Here is a 27512-nt window from a genome sequence, read left to right on the forward strand (position 1 = left end):
AACGAGTCCACAGCTTAATGGCAGCATATCAAGCTGCCGTGGAGATCCAACTAAAAAAAAAATAATGGCTTCAATTATTTTAACTTGCTAAGCAGTGCTTTTGCTGTTTATCGAGTATAAAAGAAAAAAGAAAAAAATTAAATAAAAAAAATGTGTGTATATGTTTGATGTTCTTCGTTTTCCATTGCTGCAGTCCTTACTATTGGGTATAGTCCGCATCCAGTCGGCGTGGTGCAGAAGCAGTTTGCAGGTTGTTTCAGAAACATTTTGGTTTTTCTTGCCTCAGTATTTAACCGGATGTCAGAAAAGTGAATAACTGTATTTCTTGTGAAACAAATACCTCATAGGGATTACCATACATTGTGTATACCTTGTTTAGGGCCTGAGGAGGTTAGACTGTGCCAGATTAGTGTTTGGGAATTATAAAATGCCGCCGGATGCTCCGCAAAACAGCAAACCGGTTCTTTAGATGGCTCAGTGGAGCCAGAGGTTTTGCCAGGAGTTTCTATGGAGTCTCAGGCAGAAACTTTACTTTACAGGATGTACCTCTCCAGGCCAGGCTGAGGGGGCTTCTCAGGTAACTATTCTTCCTCTCTTCCCAAAGTAGTTAGAGCCTCTCTGTTGCCAAACTTTTTAGAGGTAGGCCAACTTCAGCTTCAGTAGGGGCTTCTCCTAGCCTTCGGTTCTGTACCTAAGAAACATATGCTTAAAATGGCAGAAGATTTGATTACTATGATTAGAGGTTCTATGGGCCCTCCTGATAAGAGGCCTAGTGGAACCAGAGTTTGACAGTTTTGAACAGGGTTCAGGGGCTCTGAGTCTTCTGCGGAAGATTTGCTGGAGTATCCTCATTATTCTGATTCTGATGTGGATGATGCCCTTCTCCTCCTGAGGATTTTTCTTTTCAGAGACTCTGCATTCCATGAGGGAGCACTTTAAATGGGAAGGCCAGGATTACTCTGGATTCCAGGAAGAGACTAGGGAATTCTTGTTTTACCCCAGCATAGGCCCTTAGCTATACCTCCTGTGTTGAATGTGGTGGAAGATGTTTTGCAGAGGCTTCCCTGAACCCTGATTCTTTGTTAAACCTGATAGGTACTATAGGCTCATAAGTATTTGTTTAAGAGTCCTAGGGCGGACCCAGAAACTGTTTCTCAGGGGCCTAAAGGTGTTAAGGCCTCTGTGGTTAAAAATCCTGTTCCCACTGACAAAGAGGTAGATAGGTGGGGTAAGAAAGTATACTTCTTCCACTCTAGCCATGAGGGCGTTGAATTGTCAGTTTCACATGCTGAAATATCAAAATTATCTCCTTTACAATGGAAATCTAAGGTGGATGCTTTGGCGGAAGGTATTGATTGTAAAGACTTGCTGGATTTAGTTTATGTGTCTGAACAAGTGGCAAGCATTCTTTGCAATGTGGTTTTGATGCTGTGCAGGCCTCCTCGAGGGTGGCTGCCACTAGTTCTGTTCTTCGCAGGCATGCCTGGTTGAGGGATCAAAATTTGGCTGAGCATGTTAAGACACGGATTTTGGATGCTCCTTTACAGTCTGATGTGTTGTTTGGTTCACCTGTGGAAGCAGTTTTAAAGAAAATGGAGGACAAAGCTAAGTCTATGCAAACTGTTAAAGATTTTTTGCAGGTACAGCCACCAGTTTTTAGTAGAAATTGGCTGCTAGGGGTGGACATATCCTGCTTATGATTCCCAGTCTAGGGTAGGTCTAGGGTAGGGGCAGGGCTCAAGGTTCTTTTAGGCCTAGAACAGGGAGTTCACCTGCTCAGACTTCTGGTGAGTTTCAGCTGCCAGTAGATTCTCGCCTGGCTCCTTTGAAGGACGACTGTCTCTTTTCAAAGAAAATTGGGATTTAATTATTCAAGACAGATGGGTGTTGGACATCATTCAGCCAGTCCCTGTATCAGAGGGGCCTAGGATTTTATTCTCGCATGTTCCTACTACCAAAAAGGGGAACACGTGGAGACTGCTTTTGGTTATCTCTCCTCAACACTTATCTGGACATTCCCAAGTTCAAGATGTTGACGTTACAACAGCTTTACCCCTGCTGGGCAAAGATCACTGGATGGTAACTTTAGTTTCTCAAGGAAGCTTACCTTCATGTGCCTATCAGGCTAAGTTACAGGAAGTATCTGCGGTTTCGAGCTGGAAATTCTTCTTTATTCTCTCTGCATTTGCCTGCTTGGCTTATCTGCCCAGAGTATATTCAAAGTTTCTGGCTCCAGTGATAGCTTACTTCAGGCTACAAGGACTTCAAATCTATCCTTATTTAGACGACTGCCTGATTCTGGCTCAAGAAAGTCAGGAAGACCTTCTACAGCATCTGGAATATCTTATCGCAGTGCTAAGATGCCTAGGGTATTCTGTGAACGAAATAAAGTCCAGTCTAGTACCCTCTCAAGACATGTGCTTTCTGGGTGTGAGACTGAATACAGCAGCCCAGATGGCCTTTTTAACCCCGGACAAACAAAAGAGTCTATCACTTTACTTCCATCAACTATCTCATCAGTCCGTGCTGACTGCAGAGACAGTCCTTCAAGCATTAGGGTTCATGGCATCTTGTATTCTGGTGCTTCCCAATGCCAAACTGCATATGAGGAAGTTACAATGGTATCTCAAAATGTATGGACACAGCACTGCCAGGATTTAGACACTGTCATTCAAATAATACCTTGCCTTCAAAGAGAATTTTGTGGTGGGCTCAGGAATGTCACCTAAACAAGGGACTCTCTCTGACCCGGCCAGAGGCGAGTCAGATTTTACCGACAGATGCCTCAGACATTGCTTGGGGAGCTCATCTAAATGGAAAGTGGATACAAGACAAGTGGCCTGCCAGACTACAGCATCTACATATCAACATGAAGGAGATGTTAGCAGTCCAGTTCGCATTGCTGGCTTTCAAGGAGTTACTTCTTCCAGGGCAGGTGTTGATTCTAACAGACAACACAACTGTCATGTGGTACTTCAACAAACAAGGGGAACACATTCTTATCCTCTATGCAGGCAAGCGATGATTTTATGGGAGACTAACTCTTCAGGCAAGGTTTCTGCCAGGAGCACAGAACTCCTTAGCAGATGTGTTAAGCAGACAAATCATGGATCCCCACAAGTGGAAACTGGATCTTCATGTATTTCAGAAATTGACAGTGTCATGGGGAACTCCAGACATAGATCTGTTCGCTTCTCCACTAAACCACCAGCTGCCACAGTTTTGCACAAAGGGGTTTCATCACACAGCTTGGAAAGTGGATGTTCTGTCTTTCAGTTGGACAAACCTTCATGTGTATGCCTTTCCACCTCTGCCTCTTCTTCCAAAGGTACTGTTAAAGGTCAGACAGGACAGGCCAAGGATGATTTTGATAGCTCCAGATTGGCCTTGGCAACACTGGTACCTTCTACTACGGAGTCTGGTAAGCCTCCATGGCCTTAACCTTTGATTCCACATCTGTTTTCCCAGCAGGACGGTCATCTGCTCAATGTCAAGCTTCACTCTCTTCATCTGACAGCCTGGCATATTCTGTGTTGAAACACAGCAGGTCTCAACTTCCTCAACAAGTTTTAAATGTGATTAGGAAGCTAGAAGACCTAGTACAAGGAAAGTGTACGCAGCAAAATGGAAGAGATTTTATTTTGGAGTAAAGCAAAGAATTTGGAGATTTCTGAGCCTAATTTGAGTATGGCTCTTCAATATCTTACTGAGTTACTGGACAAGGGTCTGTCCTTCTCTTCCATTAAGATTCATGCTGCAGCAATCTCAGCTCACTATGATTGTGACCCACCATTGTTTTCGCATCCTTTGTTCAAGCAGTTTCAGGGCAAAATATAAGACCCCGAGCTCCTACTCCTGCTTGGGATCTCAATTTTGTGTTGGAAAACTTACTCTACAACCTTTTGAGCTCATGGCTACTGCTGAATTGAAATATTTGTCATGGAAGACTGCTTTTGTTGGCTATTACTTGCAAGAAGGGTGTCTGAGTTGCAGGCCCTTATGGCAGTCGAGCCCTTTTGATTTTCCATAAGGATAGGGTCATACTAATCCTTCCTTTATTCCTAAGGTGGTTTCTAGTGTGGCTTTAAACCAAACTATTCATTTGCCTACTTTTTATGCAGACCCCCAAAATAAAGGGGAAAAGATTTTGCATACTTTAGATGTACACAGGCAATTGCGTTATTACTTAAGCAGGACTAAGGATTTTAGGCAGTCTCAGCAGTTGTTTGTTTCTTTTGCTTTGAGTTCAGGGCAAGCCTGTGTCAAAACAAACTATTTCTAGGTGGATTGGCTTTTGCATTGCATTTTGTTATTCCCATCATGGCAAGGAGGTTCCAGCTGGGATTAGGCCTCATTCCACTAGGGCTACTGCCACTTCAACAGCATTTCGGGGTGGCAACTAAGGATATTTTGGAAGCAGCTACTTGGAGTTCAGTGCATACTTTCTCTAAGCATTATCACCTTCCTATCTACTCTAAGTCTAGGGCTGGTTTTGCCACAGCTGTTTTGCAAGGCATGTTGTCAGCTCCTGCTTCTTTATGATTTGCCAGCCTCCCTTACCTCTGCTTTGGGATTCTACCCAATAGTAAGGACTGCAGCAATGGAAAAAGAACATAGTACAGTTTTGTACCTACCATAAATGTAGATGTTCGAGGATTCCATTGCTGCAGTCCAACCTCCTTCCCTCTGTGTTTAGGGGTGGTTGTGTAGGTGAGTTTACCTGCTTCTATTTTGTATATATTGTTCATGTTTTGGTACAGGTATTTTGGGCCTTGTCTTTTAGGGTCTTCTGACATCTGGGGCAAGAAAAGACTGAGGATATGACTGGATGCGGACTATACCCAATAGTAAGGACTGCAGCAATGGAATCCTCGAACATCTACATTTATGGTAGGTACAAAACTGTACTTTTGTGTGTGAGAGTGTATGCATGTATGAGAGTGAGAGATCGATTGAGCCATTATCTTACACTTGCGGCATTAGGCCTCATAACACCCCTGGACAGGCATTCATTTCAAATTAGCATACACCCCGTCAGGCATTATTGCTTGCGTAGTTTCATACACTGCTTCTGTAATTCTTCAGAGTTATATTCACAGTGATAAAGGTGTGGCTTTCCCGCCTTTAGTGCCATGTCTCAGTTGGCCTCTATGGTGCAGCAGTTAGCGTTGCCGCCTCACAGCAAGAGGTTATGTGTGTGTGTGTGTGTGTGTGTGTGTGTGTGTGTGTGCCTTCTGTGAAGGTTGGGCTCCGGGCTGACAATTCGACATGGTAAAATCCCTACTACCAATCAGTCTGCAGACCGGTGATCCACTGTGGTGACCCCTAACGGGAGAAGCCGAAAGACATTGCTTTTTAATGGCATATCTCAGGTTACTTGCAAGATGTTTCAGTCATATAAGCAAATATTAATGCATGCTGTTACTTGAATGGGTCTCTGAATTGTAGCTTCATTTAATTATTTACCATGATTTCTAGCAGGTGATTGGCATGTTTAGGCACTACAACAATCTGCCTAACTTCTTCAAAGGTTATCCTCCATGTTTGTAGCTGGGATTACTTAAAAGATGAGACAGCTCTGTCAGTTTTTTCACTTATCAAAAAAAAATGAGGGTCAAGAAGTGACAGTTTAATGATTGCAACACTTTCAAACATGGTCCAAAAGAGCATCTGGCAGTTACAAAATATGCCTGCTCTAGTGTGAATTAATACTCCCTTCAGGGTCCTAGGATTGTATTGCACCCTGCCAGTCAGAAAAATTAAAAAATTCACATTCTACATTAGTACCCATGTTTTATTCCTTAATGTAAAAGTAGATCAATGATATCTGAAACAAATTTAGTGATGGTCCTTTAGGTGGACAGTTTGCAACAGGTTTTTAGTCTTCCATTCCTTCCTGATGTCAGATGATCTCTGGAAGTCAAGGAATATGTTGTAGGGTGATGGAAGGATAAGATAGAGTGTGAAATGTTGTGACTAATGTTCCAGCCAGGGAACTGAGATTGAATACTTAATAAATGAGTGTTTGGTATAATCTTCTTGCCAATGACATTTATAACAAAAAACTAAATAGAGGCTGTTTCTTGTCAGTTGTTTAGATTATAACTCATTGTGATGCCCCTGCACTGGCCCAGTAATTAAGGAGCTTCAGTCCTCACCACTAGCAACAGTGAGAAACGTACACAATGGGAGGATGACAAGTACACACACAGTAAAGTACAGTTTCCCTTAAGAGCACACAGAGATCACAGTCAGTCTGGGGCTGGTTTCTTACTCTTTCTCCAAATCCCCAATAAGACTCCCTCTGGCACAGCTATAGGGTAAAGATCTCAGCTGAGTGGTCAAGCCAAAAATTCCATCACCCTCTCTGTCCAGCCAGTGCTTTATGTCCCTGCCCAATAGGGTTACCATATTTGGTTATATGAAAAAGAGGACGAAAAAATAATATGTGCTGGTATTATAGGAAATAGGGACGTGCGGTTTTTGAAAATTCTGCGATCTGTCTGGGTTTTTCATCGCAGAATTTTCAAAAAATGCCCAGACAAGAGCCCAAAAAGAGGACATGTCCAGGGAAACCCGGATGTATGGTAACCCTACTGCCCAAGTAGCTGACACACACACACACACACACACACACACACACACACACACACACACACACACACACACACACTTTGAGATTTGATTTATATACAGACATACAGACACTCCTGGGGAAGGCTGGCACAGGTTTACTAGCTATGCCCCTTTCTGCCCAGACTGTAATGTAGTTATCACTGCCACCAACCACTACTTATCAGCTACTCTAAGGCCCTTACAAAGGGTGCCCAATCCTACTGTGTAATGTTACCGTTATCCAGATAGTAAGTGTGAGCAAGGCTGTTGGAGTAGCCTATACAGTGTTACCAAATACATATGCAAGTAGTCTAGCAGCTTAAATATCTCTAATCAAACCAGCCACAATTAAAAGGTTTAAATATATTTAATAATAAATAATAAAAGAACAAGACAATACTCAAACAACACAGTAACTACAGAGTTCAGAATCACAGGAAATATTTTAAAACAGCATTGCAGAGCAGTCTCAAATAAATACAGTCAACATCTAAGCTAATCTTTACTATATTCCTATCCATATCTATGCCCTAAATAACTTACTTACAGAGCAAGGCAAATGCAGATGATGGATGTTTCTAGGTCCAAGACAAGATACAAAATGCACAGTTTTTCTCTGAGAAAGTTCTTAATAAATAATCAATATTACTGCTGAGTTAGCTCGAATGACATCACTCTTTGTCAGCTGATTTCAATTTCCAGGCTAAGCAGATACTTAGAATTTAACACCTCTGTGTCAAAAATACCTATCTCTCAGAATTGTGCAGCTGCTAGGAAGTCATAGAGCAATGAAAACACTTTTCCTATTATTTTGAAACAGAAATAATTACTAGGTTTCAATAGGAAAACCTCTAGCTCTAGACATTGTGTCTGCTTGCGGCACTGAAACTGAGACAACACAATCATAAAACACTTTACTTTTCAACTTATTTTCTTGACGTTTTGCAAGTTAACCCTGTATGCTCCAGCTTCAACTATTAAAACATACATTTGCACAGGTATATAGTTTATATACATTTCTGTTCTTTTCCAGTAGGGTACTCTGTGGTTATATTCTTGAAATTCAGTACATAGCATACAGATGTTCTTCGTGTTTCACTGTTGCAGTCATCACCTGTGGGTTATCCCTGCTGTGGCTTGCTGCCTGAAGTCAGGTTGTCAGTGCTATAAAGGAAGGCAGCTGATGCCTTTACATCAGTCGTTCTTGCCATGGAGCCCGTAGCAGAAGAAGTTCGCAAGTGTGCCAGTCGGTTGCTACCAGAGTTTGAATTGCAGCTGAAAACGTCTAAAGCTAAGTACCCCATTGGGGATCCTTTTTTCTTGCACTAACCGATGTCCGAAAAAGTTAACTATTGTCTCGCCTGTGGAAAACAAATACCACACCGAGACTTCCATTCATACTGCGTCACTTGTTTAGGTCCAGACCACGACGTTCCCCTTTGCTGATTCTGTGCCCTCTTTAACACGAGAACCATTCGTTGTAGAGCTCTTAAAGATTATTTTTCAGGGATACAAATTCTCCTTCAGTGAACTCCCAATTCCAAGAGGGTACCCAGACTTACCTCCATATCAGTGGGCAGAGGCATTGAAACAAGTCATATCCCAAGGGGCAGTAGAACCTGTCCCCTCAGATCAAACAGGCAAAGGCTTTTATTCCAGACTATTCCTTGTTCCCAGAAAAGAGGGCATTTGGCTCTCCGTCCTGGATTTATCCATTCTGAACACCTTCCTGGTGGTCCCCAAATTCAGAATGCTAACTTTCCAGTAACTGCTTCCTGTGCTGACAAAAAATGCCTGGTTAGTTACCCTAGATCTAAAAGATGCCTATCTCCACATCCTCAAGGGAATCCTGCAGGAAATTCCTTCACTTCAGAGCAGGCTCACAACACTTTCAGTTCTCTGTGCTACCTTTGGCTTATCTGCTGCTCCCAGGGTATTCACCAAATGCTTAGCCCTGGCCATAGCCTTTTTTCAGACAGAAAAATATACAGATTTACCCTTATCTGGAAGACTGCTTCATTCAGGCAGATTGCAAAGAAAAGCTCCTCAAGGACCTCCTCTTTGTCAAAACCCTTCTAACCTCCGTAGGGTGCACCATCACTGAGAAGAAATCAAGGCAAACACCCTCCAGGAAGATCATTTTCTTGGGAGCACTGCTAGACACAGTATCCCAAATGGCCTTCCCATCCTCAGAAAAGCAGAGCTTCCTGCCTCTCTATTTTACCCAGCTGGCTTCCAGACGTAACCTCACTGCGAGGAAGTTCCTGCAAGCCTTGCGGTGCATGGCATCTTGCATCCTTCTAATTCCTCTGACCAGGCTTCACATGAGAAGACTTCAGTGGTACCTAAAGAACCTTTGGTGTCAGCACTCTCAGCCTCTAGAGACCTCTCTACATCTGATCCCATGTATAAGGGACGAGTTTCTCTGGTGGGCAGGGGCCTGTGCCCAGAACAAGGGTCTTTCCTTCACCCTCTGCCCAACCGGGCAGACCATTACCACCAACACCTCAGACATAGCTTGGGGCACTCACCTAGAAGGTAGGTACACCCAAGGTCTTTGGGATGCCCAGCACCTTCCTGTACACATCAACCAGAAGGAAATTATGGCAGTACAAAAGGCTCTGACATCCTTCAAACCCCATCTCAAGCCAGGGGTTCTCCTTATCAAAACAGACAACACCACAGTAATGTGGTACATCAACAGGGAGGGACCCAATCTTACCCTCTGTGCAGGCTAGCCATGAATCTCTGGCTGACAGCCTCTTCCGTGGGACTTCGCCTAACAGCCCAATACCTACCAGGGATCAACAACACCCTGGCAGATCACTTAAGCAGAAACTTACTGGACCCCCATGAATGGCAGCTCCACAGAAAAATCTTTTTACAGATCACTCAGGCGTGGGGGACTCTGGAGGTGAATCTCTTTGCTTTGCATCTCAACCATCAGCTGAAAAAATTCTGTACTAGGGAGTATCACCACCTAGCGTGGAAGGTGGATACCTTGACTTTCCCCCTGGAACACCCTCTTTGTGTATGTATTTCCTCCTCTGCCTCTTATTCCCAAGGTACTGATCAAAATAAGGGAGGAGAGACCAAAGGCCATCCTCATTGCTCCAGATTGGCCCAGACAGCATTGTTACCCCTTAGTGCACAGCCTGACTTTACAGACTCCCATGCAGCTTAACTCAGGTGGGAGAGAAGTGCTGCACTATGACTTGCAGACTCTCAAACTATCAGCATGGCTAATACTCTAAAGGCAAACAAGGGGCTCCTGTTAAGCAAACAGGTCCTAGACATTATCACAGAGGCCAGAAGGCCCAGCACCAGAAAATCATATGCAGGAAAATGGAAAAGATTCTGCTCCTGGAGCCTGTTCAGAGGGGGCAATACCTCACAACCTTCCATCCCTCTTTTCCTGGACTACCTAGCGGAGCTACTTAATAATGGCCTCTCCTTCTCCTCTATTAGAATCCATGTCTCAGGCATTTCAGCTCATTTTGATACAGAACAGCCCGTTCTCCCATCCTTTGATAAACCAATTCCTCAGAGGGGGGTTCTAATATCAGACCTCCCGGAAGGCCACCCACTCCAGCCTGAGATCTGAATTATGTTTTGGAAAAACTAACTTTACCACCCTTCAAACCTGCTGCTTCAGCAGAACTAAGATACCTCTCATGGAAGATTGCTTTTCTCCTAGCTGTCACCTCAGCCAGAAAGGTTTCAGAACTTCAGGCACTGATTGCCATTGAGCCCTTCATCATCTTCCATGCAGACAGGGTCTCCCTGAGGACGAATCCCTCCTTTATGCCCAGAGTGGTATCTTATTTAACTCTCAACCAGACCATGAATCTACCCACCTTCTTTCCTAACCCTCAAAACAAAGGGGAAGGAATTCTGCACTCACTAGATGTGCATAGACAACTCAGATACTATCTGGACTGTACTAAACCCTTCAGAAAAACAGAACAACTACTTGTCAGTTTTGCCCCAGGGGCAGAGGGGAAGCCCATTTCCAAACAAACTATTTCCAAATGGATATCACACTGTATCAATTTCTGCTACAGATTGCATGGGAACCCCCCCCCCAAGTCTATTTGAACCCATTCCACTAGGACAGCCTTCACTTCCACAGCATTCCTCAGAGGAGTTCCCACCAAGGACATCCTGGAAGCTGCCACCTGGACTTCTGTCCATACCTTTATCAAGCATTACCACCTACCTCTATTTTCTAAGGCTAGGGCAGGGTTTGCCTCTGCAGTTCTGCAGGGCATGCTGCCCCATTCCTAGGTCTCTTACTAGTCCTACCACCCCTCTCCTCAGCTTTGGGAATCCTCCCACAGGTGATGACTGCAACAGTGAAACACGAAGAACATAGTACAGTTGTGTACCCTTAACCATAAATGTAGATGTTCAAGTGTATTCACTGTTGCAGTCCAGGTTTCCCACCCTCCTTCCCTCTTATGTCTTCTTTCTTTAGGGAGACATAAGTTTCTACCTGTGGCTTTTAGCCACTAGGACCACTTTACCATATTTACTTGGGCCTCTGACTGGTTAGGGCAAGAAAAACTGATGTAATGGCCTTGGCTGCTTTCCTTTGTAGCACTGCCAACCTGACGTCAGGCAGCAAGCGACAGCAGCCGACGCAGAAAACATTCACTCTGTTATTCGGGCCAGCTGAGGGCTACCACAGCAGGAATAACCCTCAGGTGATGACTGCAAAGTGAATACCCTCTAACATCTACATTTATGGTAAGTGTACACAACTGTACTTTCTCTTACATTTGTAAGACAAGCATATGAATCATATTAATATTCACAAATGACATATGATTATTTACAAAATTCCAGATAGTTGGGCTGACAGTGTCACAACCCCCCCCCCCCAAAATAAAAACTCAAGCTAGTTTTTCAAGTGCCCCTTGAGGAACGTTGCTTGAGAGGGTTGAGCCTATCTGGGAATACCTTACCCATTCCCTGTCTTGAGAACCCATCTGCATTGGCATTGCTAACCCCAGTACAGTGCTACACTGGCATATATGCTTGCAACCTTAGGCTTCACCTTAGCAACTTTGCTGGCTGGCTCAATGTAGCCATGTTAAGGGATTGTGGTCTGTAACTAGAGAGAATTTTCTTCCATACAGATGAGGCTGAAGTTTCTGTAGTGCCCACACTATGGCTAGACATTCCTTTTCTGCAGCTGCATAGCATTCCTCCCTGGGTTGGAGCCTGCGACTGAGATATACCACTGGGTGCGCTTCTCCCTCTGAGGAAACCTGGCTAAGTACAGCCCTCATCCAATGGTTTGAAGCATCCACCTGCACAACAAATTCTTTGCTGTAATCTGGACTGGCTAACACAGGGGGTCCTCCCAAAGCTCATTTAAGCTTCTGAAATGCCTACTCACATGCTGTGGTCCACACTCCCTTATCTGGCTTGAATTTCCTTGTCAGGTCTGTGAGGGAAGCAGCTATGGTACTATAACTGGGGCAAGCTTTCTGTAGTACCCTGCTGTCTCTAAGAATGCCCTCACCTGCTTTTTGGTAACAGGGGCAGGCCATCCCTGAATGGCTTCCATTTTGGTGGGTTCTGGCCTGACCTAAACACTCCCCACTCTATGTCCCAGGTAGGAGACCTCTGCCTTACCCACCTGACATTTGCCGGGCTTAATGGTCAATACTGCCCTCTGTAGTCTGCCCAGCACCTCTCTGACATGTGAAGGTGCTCTTGCCAGGAATGGCTGTAGATGGCTATATCATCTAGGTAAGCAAGGGCAAAATTGAATGGCACAGTGGTGCAGCGGTAGCATTTTTGCCTCGCAGCAAGAGGTTTTCCAGTTCGATTCCCAGCTGGGGTGCCTTCTTTGTGAAGTTTGCATGTCCTTCCTGCATTCATGTGGGTTTTCTTGGGGTGCTGTGGTTTCCTCCCATGTTACAAAGACATGCACCAGGAGCATTTCTCCCTGGGTCTCCACTGAAAATTGGCTTTGTTCCAAGTCAGACTTTCCCGGTTAACAAGTGAATAAATAAATAAAATAAATAAAAGTGCAAAATCTCCTGGTCATGCTAGGATGTGATCTACCAGCCTCTGGAAAGTTGCTGGGGCATTTTTCTTCCCAAAGGGCATCTTTGTGATCTCATACAAGCCAAAAGGAGTCACAAAGGCTGACCTCTCTCTAGCACTGGGAGTCAAGGGCACCAGCCAGTAACCCTTGATAAGATCAATGGTTGTAAGATACTTAACCCCACCCAGCTGCTCTAGGGCATCATCTGTCCTAGGCATGGGGTAAGCATCTGGCTCTGTGGGACTATTTAATTTCCTGTAGTCCACACAGAACCTGGTGCTGCCATCCTTCTTTGGTACCAGCACCACTGGGGAGGCCCAGGGACTGCTGGACTCCTGAATTTCCCCTTGTTCCGATATTTCCTGTATCTCCTCCCTCATTTTGTTTGACTCTCTCAAACACCCTATAAGGGGTCTGCGTAATAGGCCTTTGGGGTCCTGTATCCACATGGTGTTGCACCAGGTGGGTGTGCCCTGGTTTCGCAGTGAACTTGTCCCTAAACTCCTGTAACAGTGCTCGGATTTCTCAAACCTGGGTATGGGATACCTGCTGGGACATGACTACCCCTTCCACTGAGGTGTCAGTTCAAGTCTAACTGAGGAGATCAGTCACCAGATCCCCCTCAGACTCCTCCTGCCATCCACTGCAGATACTCAGCACAAGGGCCTCCCTATCATGGTAAGGTTTCATCATATTAACATGGTACAATTTGTGCCCCTGCCTCCTGCCTATCAGTTCTACCATGTAGTTAACATTACTGACCTTCCTTACCACTTTGTAGGGTCCTTTCCAAGCTGCTTGCAGCTTGTTGTGTCTGACAGGAATGGGAACAATTGCCTGCTGCCCTACAGTGTACTCTCTAGTATTCCTATCACACCAGACCTTTTCCTGCTGTTGGGCTTCTGCCAGCTTCTACTGGGCCAAGCCCATGAGTTCCCTAAGCCTTGTCCTGACGTTTAGGACATATACCACAACAGACTCCTTGTGGGATTCACACTTACCCTCCCACGCTTCTGGAATCAAATCTTGAGGTCCTTTCACCCTATGCCCATACAACTCAAAGGGTAAAAAACCTGTGGATTCCTGGGGCACCGCTCTGTAAGCAAACAGATGGGGCAGATATTTGTCCCTGTCCCTCTTAAACTGGTCTGCAAATGCCCGTAGCATCATCTTGAGTATAGAGTTTAACCTCTCAACAAGACCATTAGTCTAGGGATGGTAGGGGGTGGTCTTTAGGTGCTTCACCCCACAGTACTTCCACAGACAAGCCAGCAGGTCTGACATGAAATTGGCACCTCTGTCAGTTAGTATTTCTTTTGGGAAACCTACCCTGCTGAAAATCTCTAACAAAGCATTTGCAACCTTTTCTGTCTCAATGGAGGACAGAGCCACTGCCTCAGGGTATCTGGTAACATAATCTACTACCACTAGGATATACTTTTTTCCTGTGGAACTTGGGGTAGTCAGAGGTCCCACAATATCCATAGCTACCCTCTGAAATAGCTCCTCAATCACAGGCAAAGGTATCAAAGGAGCTTTCACCTTGTCTTTTGCCTTGCCTACCCTTTGGCACTGCTCACAGGTACTGCAGTACCCTGTTACATCTCTGGAAATCCCAGGCCAATAAAAGTTCTGCATAATACGTTTCTTTGTATGTTTTATGGCCACATGACTTGCAAAGGGAATATCACGGGCTATGGCTAGAATTGCCAGATGGTAGGCTCTGGGCATTACCAACTGCTGTATTCTCACACCCTCTAGCCATCTCTCAGGGGTCCACTCGCTGTACAGTAACCCTTTGTCCCAGTATACAGATTTCCCATTCCCTTGATAATCAGATGCCTCACTAGCTACCTCCCTCAGGCCTTGTAATGTAGAGTCTGAGAACTGAGCTTGTCTCAACTCTCTCTTTGTAACCTTTCCCAACTCCCCTTCCACAGGAAGTCTGGTATCCTCTGACAGCGGTGCCTCACTGTCAGCCTGGGTACTACTACTCACCTCTGATCTTGCAATCACTCTGTCCAAGGGAACATCAGTACCCACAAGCAGCTGTGGCTCACCTTCAGTCTCACTGCTACAGGGTAGCTCCCTCCCTGAAGTAATCACCTCACCAGTCCTGGCTGCAAGTGTGTGGTCTGTCTGGGTCTCCCCCAGGCTACCAGACCCACATGCTTGTCTCCAAGCCTGACTGTGTGCAAATGCATGGACATACGGTACTGTATTATCAAAATCATTCCCTATCAGGACATCGGCAGGGTGGTGGTTTGGTACCCTTGTTGTCTCGAGACAACCTACTATTGGTATTTTGTCATTCCCAGTTACTGGCTCTTCCACCTTTTGCTCCCCACCTTGCCTCCGTGAACATCTATATTCTACATGGCCCCACTGGTTGCATTTAACACATTTAGCCCTTAGTCCTGGACGTGTACCTTGACTAGTGGCTTCCCCTGCTACTGGCAGACTCTGTTGGGGCAATCTGGGCTGTCCACCATGGATTCCCTTAGACCCATGAGCAGCACTGACTGTCCCTTTCCAGTGCAGTGATGCCCTGTTTGCTAGGTGTAGGTCTCCTTCTTCCCCAACTCATCTGCAGTAGTGTATTGTGTATCAGCTAACCAGATTTTCATGTCCTCAGGCAAAGTGCTAAGGACTTGTTCCCTCACCAAAAGGTCAGCCAGCCCACCTGACATCCACTCATTCACCTATGAAAATAAGTGCTTAGTTCAGCAACATATTCACACACACACTTTCATCTGCCTTGCGTCTATGTTCACAAAACTTTTTCCTATAAGCTTTAGGTGTTAACTTAAAACATTCCAGCAAACATTTTTTACAGCATTATAATTTAAACAATCAGTTCTAGCAAACATTTTTTACAACATTGTAATTTAAACAATCAGTATCAGACAGTTTGGAAATTACAGTTACAGCTTTAACATGGAGTAAGGGCATCAGGAACTGTACCCAGAGCCCCTTGGTCAACATTATACTGTTTACATACCCTCTCAAACATATGAATGAAACTATCAAACTTATCCCCCTCTGTAAATTGTGGAAGAAATTTACTGACCTTTGTTGCTTCTGGGGTTCAGTTACTCCCTTCCCCATTACCTTCATGACTCCAACTCAAGTCTCTTTAACTCCATATGGATTTTTAAATCCTCTGTGGAAAGGTTGAGCTGTCCATTTTCTGAGAGCTGTACATTTCCACGGCCAGTCTGATTGTTTTCCTGGTTATTATTCTGTGATGCAGCTGTGACTAAAGCTGCAATCATGTCTGCTTTAGTCAGGTTAGCATGCACCAGTCCTTTAGCCTGGCACATTTCAGTCTACTGGCTCCTTGTCAGCTTGCCATACTCGTCTACTGACATGCTTGCCTGCTCTCCCTGACTAACTAAGCTAACAAAAAAAAATAAAGCAATTGTGATATGCACTCTAAATGTTCACTGTGTGGCTGATTGAGAGTACAAACACCTTCAGTGACCACTGAAAACAGGCTACAGGAATTCAATATCCACACCACTACAAGCCAGTTAATATGTGATGTGGCTAATTCACCACTGCTAACCAATTAATATGTGATGTGGATATCCCACCACTGCCAGACAATTAATACGTGATGCCCCTGCACTGGCACAGTAATCAGTGAGCCTCAGTCCTCACCACTAATCACCAGTGAGGGACATGCACATTGGGAGGATGACAAATACACACACACAGTAAAGTACAATTTCCCTTAAGAGCACACAGAGATCACAGTCAGTCTGGGGCTGGTTTCAGCCTCTTTCTTCAGCTTCCCAATAGGACTCCCCACTGGCACAGCTATAGGGTTAAGATCTCAGCCGAGTGGTCAAGCCAAAACCTCCAGCACCCTCTCTGTCCAAACAGTGCTTCGTGCCCCTGCCCAAGTAGCTTACACACACACTTTGAGATTTGATTTGTATACAAACACTCAGGCACTCCTGGGGAAGGCTGGCACATATTTGCTAGTTATGCCCCTTCTGCCCAGACTATAAGATAGTTATCACTGCCACCAGCCACTACTTATCAGCTACTGTAAGGCCCTTGCAAAAGATGCCTGATCCTACTGTGTAATGTTACTATTATCCAGATGGTAAGTGTGACCAGGAGCAAGGCTATTGGAGTGGCCTGTACAGTGTTACCAAATACATATGCAAGTACTCTAACAGCTTAAATATCTCTAAACAAAACAGCCACAATTAAAAGTTTTAAATATATTTAATAGTAAATAATAAAAGAACAAGGCAATACTCAAACAACACAGTAGCTACAGTGTTCAGAATCACGGGAAATATTTTAAAACAACATTGCAGGATAGTCTCAAATAAATACAAAAAAAATCTAAGCTAATCTTTACTGTATTCCTGTGTATATCTAAATGATACTGTGCCCTAAATAACTTACTTACATGGCAAGGCAAATGCAGATGATGGATGTTTCTAGGTCCAAGACAAAATACAAAATGCACAGTCATTCTGTGAGAGAGTTCTTAAATAAATAATGAACATTACTGCTGGGCTAGCACAGATGACATCACTCTTTGTCACCTGACTTCAGTTCCCATGCTAAACAGATACTTAGAATTTAACACCTCTGTGTCAAAAATACACATATCTTAGAAGTATGCAGCTGCTAGGAAGTCATAGAGCAATAAAAATACTTTTACATTTGTAACCTAGTAATTATTTTTGTTTCAAGACAATAGGAAAACTTCTAGCTCTAGACATTGTGTCTGCTTACTGCACTGAAACTTAGATAACACAATCGTAAAATACTTTACTTTTCAACTTATTTTCTTGAAGTTTTGTAAGTTAACTCTGTATGTTCCAACTTCAACAGTTAAAACATACATTTGCACAGGTGTATAGTTTATATACATTTCTGTTCTTTTCCAGTAGGGTACACTGTGATTACATTCTTGAAGCTCAGTACATAACATGCAGTTCTTTTACATTTGTAAGACAAGCATATGAATCATATTAATTTTCACAAATGACATGATTATTTACAAAATTCCAGGTAGCTGGGCTGGCAATGCCACACTCATCATGCCCAGGTCACTCAGGTTGTGGGTGTGTATGAAATGGCTGACCGGTTTTGGTTGAAGGCACTGTTGTTGCTGAGGCTGGCATACAGTTACCCCCTTTGTTCCTACTATTCCATATCCTCTACAGTCTGGTTAAATGTAACTAGAAAGGCAGTAAAAAAATAATTGGAGTTTCATACCAGTGTTTACAATTATATAGTTTACCTTTGTTTTTAATAAATGCTGCAATTTAAATTGCACATATTAATGGCATTCTTTGTTGCTTATGTATTGTAATACTAGTAGTTGTGTTAATGTTTTTTGCCAGGTTAGTGCCAGTAATGGAAAAATAAGGTTTTCATTTGTGTTGTTGTGCCACATATAAGGGAGGCTAATTCCTTACTATTTATTACTTTCTAAAAAAAAAAAAAAAAATTAATTGTCAGGAGATTAAGGAGTGGTAACTCCCTTACATATGATGCCTGAATGTCAGAGTTTGCAAATATGCTAGTCCCTCTGAAAAGAATGCTACAGTAGCAGTTCTCTAGTTCTGTTATTGGTACTCAAAATCTTCTACTGTTTTTATAAAGTGTTTGGGTTAGTACATTTAATGGGAATTTGTGTGTGTCCTAAAGATGCACCATAGTAACTCTGTACTTCTTTTATTGCTATTCCAAATATTTTAACATCAATAATATAGTAAATGGGGGTGGTTGGAGGCAGCAGTCCCTCTTATAGGTGGTATGCACAGTAGATTAATAATGCATTCCAATTAATGGCCCTGCACATAAGTCATTGCAGAGGTGGGCCTTGCCAGTTAGCATCCCCCTGCTAGCTGGTGGGTCCTAATCTTAACAGTTACCCATTTGTTTGATTACAGTGTAATCACTGATGTGGGAATATGGCTTTCTGTCGTGCCTTAAATATTAAGGACCAGTTCTTCACATTTTTGTTTGAAATGCCTTATGATGTAGTGTGATCTAGTTTAGATCATTTTGTTTAGTGTATTATAATGCAGAATCTGTGGCCTGAAATTATAAAAGAAAGCACGATTAGCAATGCAAATAAATATGTTTTTCAAATGTGTTGTTTTTTTATTTGCAGGATGTTTGAAGAAAGAGCTTACTAGCCATCTGGAATCAGATTTTAGTATAAAAAATGGATCTACTAATACTGCTAACTCAGAAGCAAGTCAAGATGGCATTGATAGAGACAACATACCTGTCCTTTTAGAAGACACCCCACTAACAGTGTTGACCAACACATCATCATCGTTGTATTCATCTCAGCCATGTGCAGACAAGGATGAACTGCATAGACTGGAGGCAAAAGTAGTCAAAATAACTGAGGGCCTGTCAGCTACTGAACTGGAAGACAGTGAGCCAGAAAGTCCTGAGGAACAGCATGGCACAACACTTCAACACGATTGCAGCAGCTTGTCAGAGCCTGAGACTGCAGAGGACTGTTTGAATTCTGAAAGCTTGCAAATGTCCCAGACAAAACCAGATGGACAAGCTGTTTTGCAAGAGACTGCTGATGATACACAGAGTCAGGAATTAGAAGAAACTGCTGCTGAAGATTCTTCAAGTAACATCTCACTGTCCTCAACAGAGAAAGATACATGTGACACTGCAGAACATAAAAATGGCTATTTTGATGCAAGTATTGCATAATAGGCTGAGACAAGTCAATCTTCTGTCAAATTGTTATTTTGAAGTAGTATTCTCTTTACTAAACTAAAATGCAGATATAAGTTAACTAGAGCTGGGAAAGTGTCTGCTGAAGCAACAGTCTGCCTTTAGTTTAGTATCCATAATGAGTCTGAGCAATGGCCCTTATATCTGCTGCTGAAATAAGTTTGCACTGCTTTTTTGTTTTGTTTGTTTGTTTCATTAACTGTATTTTTGAGTCCTCTGATCTTGTGATTTAAGAATGCTATTTAACATCTCTGTATCCTCTTGGAGAACCTGTTGCTTCTTGTATGCAGCTAACGTTGCATTGTGGATGTTTTACAGTTACATGGTAGATGTTATTTTGTAGTCCATTGCCTTTGTCTTTGTAGACTTTGCTCCATTCTCTTCTCATCCTCAAAAATATTGTATACCCTGATATACAGTGAAACAAAAACATTTTATAGGTGTCTCCCACAGGTTTCTGGAATGCATGCTCTGCAGAAGTTGTGACTCATGGTTTACTAGCTGTAGAATGAATGTTTGCCAGTGCCCAGATCTTTTAGGAATGGCAGCAAACCACTGGATGGGTAAGATCTTCCCACACTATCCACCTGGACTTGTTACTAGAGTTCAGTAGTCACCAGAAAGGATATTATAATTGATTTTGGAGTTTCAGTTTAAAATGACAGAATTTAAATGTAAGTTGTAAAAACTCTGTTAAAATATTTGATATCTGTTTTTTGGGGAGATCATCTTGTGCATGTAGTGTTTATTTCCTCCTAGTCTCTGCAACATGGAGCTAAGCAAAAAAAATGTTACCCATTGTTTCAAATATTTGGTCTTGGAGTAACTTCATTCTGAATCCCAACACTTGGGCATAAATCCTTTTCTCCACCAGCAACAGGTACAGCAGACACCTGTCTTCTTGTACATTAATTAGTCCAGTTTAGGATTTTTATATCCTTATACCAAAAAAACTACATGTATAATGTAGATCAGTATGTTGCTGTAGCAGATCTGTACAGAGAGGTTATAAAGAAACTATCCTCAACAGAGAAAGATACATGTGACACTGCAGAACATAAAAATGGCTATTTTGATGCAAGTATTGCATAATAGGCTGAGACAAGTCAATCTTCTGTCAAATTGTTATTTTGAAGTAGTATTCTCTTTACTAAACTAAAATGCAGATATAAGTTAACTAGAGCTGGGAAAGTGTCTGCTGAAGCAACAGTCTGCCTTTAGTTTAGTATCCATAATGAGTCTGAGCAATGGCCCTTATATCTGCTGCTGAAATAAGTTTGCACTGCTTTTTTGTTTTGTTTGTTTGTTTCATTAACTGTATTTTTGAGTCCTCTGATCTTGTGATTTAAGAATGCTATTTAACATCTCTGTATCCTCTTGGAGAACCTGCTGCTTCTTGTATGCAGCTAACGTTGCATTGTGGATGTTTTACAGTTACATGGTAGATGTTATTTTGTAGTCCATTGCCTTTGTCTTTGTAGACTTTGCTCCATTCTCTTCTCATCCTCAAAAAATATTGTATACCCTGATATACAGTGAAACAAAAACATTTTATAGGTGTCTCCCACAGGTTTCTGGAATGCATGCTCTGCAGAAGTTGTGACTCATGGTTTACTAGCTGTAGAATGAATGTTTGCCAGTGCCCAGATCTTTTAGGAATGGCAGCAAACCACTGGATGGGTAAGATCTTCCCACACTATCCACCTGGACTTGTTACTAGAGTTCAGTAGTCACCAGAAAGGATATTATAATTGATTTTGGAGTTTCAGTTTAAAATGACAGAATTTAAATGTAAGTTGTAAAAACTCTGTTAAAATATTTGATATCTGTTTTTTGGGGAGATCATCTTGTGCATGTAGTGTTTATTTCCTCCTAGTCTCTGCAACATGGAGCTAAGCAAAAAAAATGTTACCCATTGTTTCAAATATTTGGTCTTGGAGTAACTTCATTCTGAATCCCAACACTTGGGCATAAATCCTTTTCTCCACCAGCAACAGGTACAGCAGACACCTGTCTTCTTGTACATTAATTAGTCCAGTTTAGGATTTTTATATCCTTATACCAAAAAAACTACATGTATAATGTAGATCAGTATGTTGCTGTAGCAGATCTGTACAGAGAGGTTATAAAGAAACTATACATTTAGGGCAAGAAACATTGCAGGGTCTCTCAAACTCTTGTGACACAGTTTTCATGTTTTGTTTGTTAATCTATAGACATTATTACTGAAGGAAAAATAAGTTTCTCCATTAGTTATGAACTGAATTAAGACATTATGTTACAGTAGTCATTATGATGTTTTATGAGTCAGCATCCAGTCTTCCATTCTCGGGTATCCTGAGATTCACCATTTAAGTTCTCATCAGTGTTTTTAAATGCCTTGTGATATTTTCATACCCCTCAGCCTTTTTCAGTTTGTGCTGTTTTGAAACCTTTGTTATGCTGTAATAGAAAAATGTGCCATAAATATATTCAGTGAATGTACAACCCATGAGATTCAGAATGTGACTTGGGTTAGATGTTTTGGACCTCAGATAAAACATCTATTTTTCAATTTTGTTAATTGAGTCTGCAAAAGGTCAATATTTGTATCTTCTATTTTGTATATACCTCTGTTTTTCACTGACTAATATGCCAAAGGCTTACAGTCATTCCACTTAAGGAGTACTCTCTGCAACACTTATTTATCCGATGCTATAGTTTAGCTTTTGGCTATTTTACTTTGCTTTTTTAACTGCACATTTTCATTGCATTTGCTTTTGTTCACGAAGTCCACTTAGGACAAGTGCTTGTTTTCTTGAGTGATGACCTGGGAATCTCGACAAGTCATTATGACTTGCAGAGAGTTGTATAGTATGCAGACAGGGTATGCAATAACAACATTTAGTTCATTTTTGTCTTTAACCCATTTTTTTTAACTGCCAAATGCAATAGTGCAGATACAATCTCTTTATGCCCAGTTGAAAATATAAGATTATTTTTAGCACTGAAAGATACAGTAAGAACTACAAAAATATTTGCTGGAGTCTTCTACAGTTCAGATTTTTTTGTTTTAAAGTTGCAAACACCAAAAAAGGACTCAACAGAAAGAAATGCAGTGGCTGAAACCAGAGAACTAAGTTGCACAACATGGACAACCGAGATACGAAATAAGTAAGACTAAAGAGAAATCAACACTAATCTGTGAAATGCTTACAGTTAAGTTGGACAGTCAAAGACTGGTCAAGTGACATTGGTAGGAATAACAGGGTGTAGGAGGGGAGATGGAGGTTCACTTTCCATTAAGATATGCAGAACCTAATGGTCACAATGCTATATAAAAAAAGCTCCAACTCCTTTATTGTAGTACCATATTATGAGCACTCCTTTATTGCAATACCATACAGTAAGATCTCCTTTACTTTAATACCACACAGCTTCATTGTTTTGGCAAATTAGTATTTAATTGTGCTGTTTTCATAAGTTGGTATTTTTTATTTCATTTATCCACTCACCTTCACCACCATTAAACCATGCCTGTTACTTTTCTCTGAAGGTTACTTTAACACTGTTTGCTATGACTACCTTTTACTTATGGTTAACTGCATTTGTTCTTCACGAAACATTTTTGTTCAGTGTTAAACTGTTCACTGTCCTTTTTTTGAAAACAATAGTATGTACACTGCTGCAGGCTTTCCTTCTGGTAGGGTATGCATAAGTTGCATATTCTGATTGCTGAAATGTAACTGGTGTATCACAGGATTCCATCAGTTAACATGCCAAAAACCTGTCAGACGATGGAACTACAGGATCCTCTTTCACATACAGTGCAAAACTTACTTCATAGGTTCTTAGGTAGGTACTAGGCTATCGGCCCAAGGGCCTACATAAGCCTAGCCAACAAGGTTCCCTGGCTTATGCCACCCAAGAAAGTTATTTTCCTGTGCCACTGTCGAGCAGAGACACAGAAGTGATCCCCGGGGTGTATTTCCTATTTCCCATCCACTCATCAAGATTTTTCTTGAAGAGTGTTAATGAAGAACTTTGCTTGACATAGATGGGTAGTCTGTTCCAGAGTATGGGAAGTCTCTGGGATAAGAATCTATCCCTCCACTTTCCACTGGTTACTTCTGCACTTTCCCTAGACTCTTGTTTTCACATTCACAGTGATGTGGTGGAGTAGTGGTCACTGCTGCTGCTTCACAGCTCCAGTGTCCAAGAAATAATGCTAATTTTGGATTGTTGTCTTTGTGGGGATGTACATGTTCTCACCCTGTCTGCATAAGATTTCTTTGTTCATTTTTTCCTATCTTTTAAATACATGCAGATTGATGAGTTATTGCAAATTGCCCACCCTTATAGCACTCACCCTTGCCCCAGCAGCATGGATCACAGATGGAAAAAGGTCTGCAAGGACCAGCCCATGTAGAACAGAAATAAACAGTTTTAAAGGTTACTCTTAAAAGTTTGGTGCATTAAAGTGTTGCTGCCCAGGGATTTTACATCAGTTTAAGGAGCTCCAGTTCTGCTTCAACTCAGGAATAACTTGTATCATTACAAGTTGCATTTTCTTTTCTTTTTAATGTTTTCTTTATGCTGCTAAGAATCATATCCAAAAACTTACTGGCAACAGCATTTTGAAATATTCTATTAAATATGTTTTTATCCACCATGTTAGCTTTAATCCAGCACACATCTTACTTTTATTATCTGTCATACCAGAGTGGGCACATAGCTAGAAAGAAAGAGAGAACAAGAGTACAGAAGAATGTTATTGTTTTCTGTTTACATTTTCCAGTAGAATCTGTCATTTATTTTTTTCTAGCAAGATCATTCTTCTTTGGAGAGGGTATTGTTGCAGTAGGTAGCATTTAAGTTTACCCACCTTCTACTCACCCATGATCCAGATGAATTTTTAATAGCAGTGTTTACTGTTTTTTACTGCTAAGATAAATTGAATTGTTTCACATTTAAAGGCGCTGTGCTGACATAGGTGGCATGAATCTTTCATGTAATTCTTTATTTTTCATTCCTCTCTCCAGTTCTTTTCACCAACTGAGAAACTGTTGATATCACAGCTATATCAGATGGGAAAAATACTGTATTGTCTGCTACTATTTTGATGAAAAATTGCATATGGTGTCTGCTTTTATACAGGAATGTGAAGAAATTTTCTTTTGTTATTTATGATTAATGTTGAACTTACTGTGGAAATCTAAAGGTATAATGTGTTTTCCTCAAGTAGCATGTAAAAAATTGTGGAAATCTAAAGGTATAATGTGTTTTCCTCAAGTAGCATGTAAAAAATTGCCACACACTTGGGCCCTCAGCATAAGATGGAATCTTGCCCAATTTGTCTCAAATTGAATGTAGTTACTAGCTTGAAAGCCTGTTTTTATACTTCATCGAGAAACATTGAAAGTCTTTTCTAGGAAAATAAAATCAGAATGAAAAAAAAAAGCAGATGGAAAATGGCAGTAAGAGGGAAGTGTAGAAAAAACTTGAAAAGGAAAGGATTATTCCTTGATAGATTCTGGTAAAAGGAGGTAATCCTGTATTAACTGTGTTGAAGACAATACTTTTTCATCCCTGGTGGCTTTCAGAAAGTTATCAAGAGTCAATTTCTAAAGTTCTTAAAGAGCATCATTTACTTTGTTGACTTTTAAAGCAACACTGGCACCTTCAATAGTGTCAATATCAGTGCCATCCAGAATAATAGCAGAAGTTAAGGAGGTAGTTAACATAGAGTACACTGTAATGAATGAATCTTTTAATCTGATGTCTTTTTCATTCTTCCTCAACGTATGGGTTCATATCTGGTCCTTGGATCTGACTTGGCTGCTTATTTTAGACTTGGGATCCAGCTCTCTAACTCCTCTATGTACCCATAATGCTCTGTTGTATCCTCAAAGCCCCGGTTCTCATTTGCTGCCTTTCCAGACACTGGTTTCTGTAGCTCTTTAGTGATCTTTGGGTTTTTGCTTGAGTAACCTTGTTAAATATCGTATTATATTTCCTTTTTCTAAGCTTTATTTATTCTCCATACTAATTTTTCTTCACTGGCATTAGGGTTTTTATTCCCATTCTACTATTTTTAGTAGGCTTTAATACCATAGTTGGTAACCCTTCTTATAAAGGTATTTCTATTTACCATTGTTGGTAAATGGCTTTTTTTTCTGATGTTTAAAAAAAAAGTCTTACTGTTTTTAGTGTATTCTTGTTAGAAATTAGTTGTGTTTGTGCTTTCTTGCTGTGGTTGTTTTTTTTCTACCACTATGTTGAAGAAGCCCACAGGGTTCAAAAAGCACACTACTTGTGGACATAAGATTCCTAATTCAGATGCCCACAGGGTGTGCATGTATTATATAGGGACTGGACATCTTAAGACTGCTTGCAAAATGTTCTCTAATTTTAATCATAGTGCTTTAGCAGATCATCACAACAAGTTTATTTTGAGTGGACTTCTGCCATGTACTGTTTCTTCAGTGGCTCAAAACCCATCCAGGGCAGCAAATTCACTCCCTTGGAGCATAGGAAGCACTCCCATATGAAGCCCCCCAGGTCTTCTTCAGAGCCTCCTATAAAATCTAGAAAAATGTCAGATCCTATGCACTTGGATCCTAAGTCTCGACCATCAGATCAGAAAGCTTTGGATCCTAAACCTTCTACATCCATGATAACCATTAGCCCACATACTGTACCATTGGGTCCTAGACTCTTGGATCCAAAGCAGGGTTTTGTGTACAGGAGTACTGCTCCCAAGTACTCCATTAAACCAATTTCTCCTACCCCACCTTTGAGATTGCTTCAGACAACCAAGAAGCACTCTAGGCCACCTTCCACCTTCTCCCATAGGTCATCCACAAGCTTGTCAGAAGCAAACATGGATAGGATCTAGTTGCCCATTGGGCTTAGAAGGAGCTGGACACCGTCAAACCCCTTCTAAAGAGACCCAACAAGTTTTTGATACCCCCCTCTGACAAACCACACTGGAGCAAAGTGGTCCTGTTAGATACAATGGTGGGTGGTGGTGGTGGCAGCCACCAAGAAGGAGCTAGCAGAATAGAGCTCTACGGTCCATCTGCCTAACAGGGAGTTTAGAGCCTCAGACAAGTTTGGAAAGTGAGTTCTCTGAGTCCATGTCTGTTGAGGATTGCAAAAGGACATACTCGCAACTGGTCACTCTTGTCCATATCCAATGCTTCGATGTGGTTGCTCTTTCACTCAGCTGAAGGCACCTTATGAGCAGCTGGTTCTGCCATTGCTATAAGGAAACCTACAGCTTTGAGACTTTGTGGAACCTTTTAAGACATCCTATAGTAATGCACCATTTGATGGCACATCCCTGTTTGGGCCATCAGTTAAAAAAAAAAACTGACCTACAGATTACAAGAAAAAAAGACTCTTGTCTGCTGTAGGAATCAAGTTTTCTATGCTTCAATGAACATTTTCTAGGAATCAAAAGAGGAGGCAAGAAGATATGGTTCTGCAAATCTCAGGGTCCTTTCCAAGATCCACTTGTTGACAATTCCTCCAGAGGCAGAAGAGGGAATGTCAGTGGCAGACATCACCCTAGAGGCTGAGGAGGTCTGCAGAATCAGGGTTTTCAAGATTCTTTCTCAGATTGGCCTTTTCAGCGCTCCTGACTCTCCAACTCTGGAGGCAGTTGGAGGTCGATTGTGTTTGCACCCAGACGCCTGGGCAAGTACAGTATAACACCGGATATATCGGTCCAAAGCATAATATCCAGGGGTTATTACATACCATTTTCCCTTCTTCCATCTCGTAAAAGGAAGAAACTTACCAATGTTCCACCCATTCAGAGGAAGGCAGCAGCACAAGAAAATCCTAAAGCTGCTAGAAAAAGAGTCATCCAGAAGGTCCTTCCAGACCAGATAGGGTTTGGAACTTATTCACAATTCTTTTTAGTGCCAAAGAAAACAGGGCACCCAGACCCATTTCGGATCTAAGCATTTTAAATCAGTTCCTAAAGAAGTTCAGAATGGTCATGATCCAGTCCATTGTACCATTTCTACACAAGGACGATTGGGTGTGCTCTATAGATCTTCAGGATGTGTACTGTCATATCAAAATACACAAGATATCCAGAAGA

The 27512-nt window shown here is 41.9% G+C and overlaps 1 protein-coding gene across 3 annotated transcripts in view; it reads left to right on the forward strand.

Moving 5' to 3' along the window:
• The window catches only part of CCDC149 (coiled-coil domain containing 149), a 1547151-nt gene extending 1524205 nt beyond the window's left edge, over positions 1–22946 (forward strand). For all 3 annotated transcript variants that reach the window (XM_044062178.1, XM_044062179.1, XM_044062180.1), the window contains 2 exons: positions 18828–19340; positions 20457–22946. In XM_044062178.1, the coding sequence (XP_043918113.1) occupies positions 18828–19340; positions 20457–20512 (569 nt within the window). In that variant the 3' untranslated portion in view covers positions 20513–22946. The remainder of the gene's footprint in view (positions 1–18827; positions 19341–20456) is intronic.
• The last annotated feature ends 4566 nt before the right edge of the window (positions 22947–27512 follow it).

Source organism: Protopterus annectens, chromosome 2.part1 (genome assembly GCF_019279795.1).
Source record: "Protopterus annectens isolate FY-2018-M chromosome 2.part1, PAN1.0, whole genome shotgun sequence".
NCBI classification, from domain to species: Eukaryota; Metazoa; Chordata; order Ceratodontiformes; family Protopteridae; genus Protopterus; species Protopterus annectens.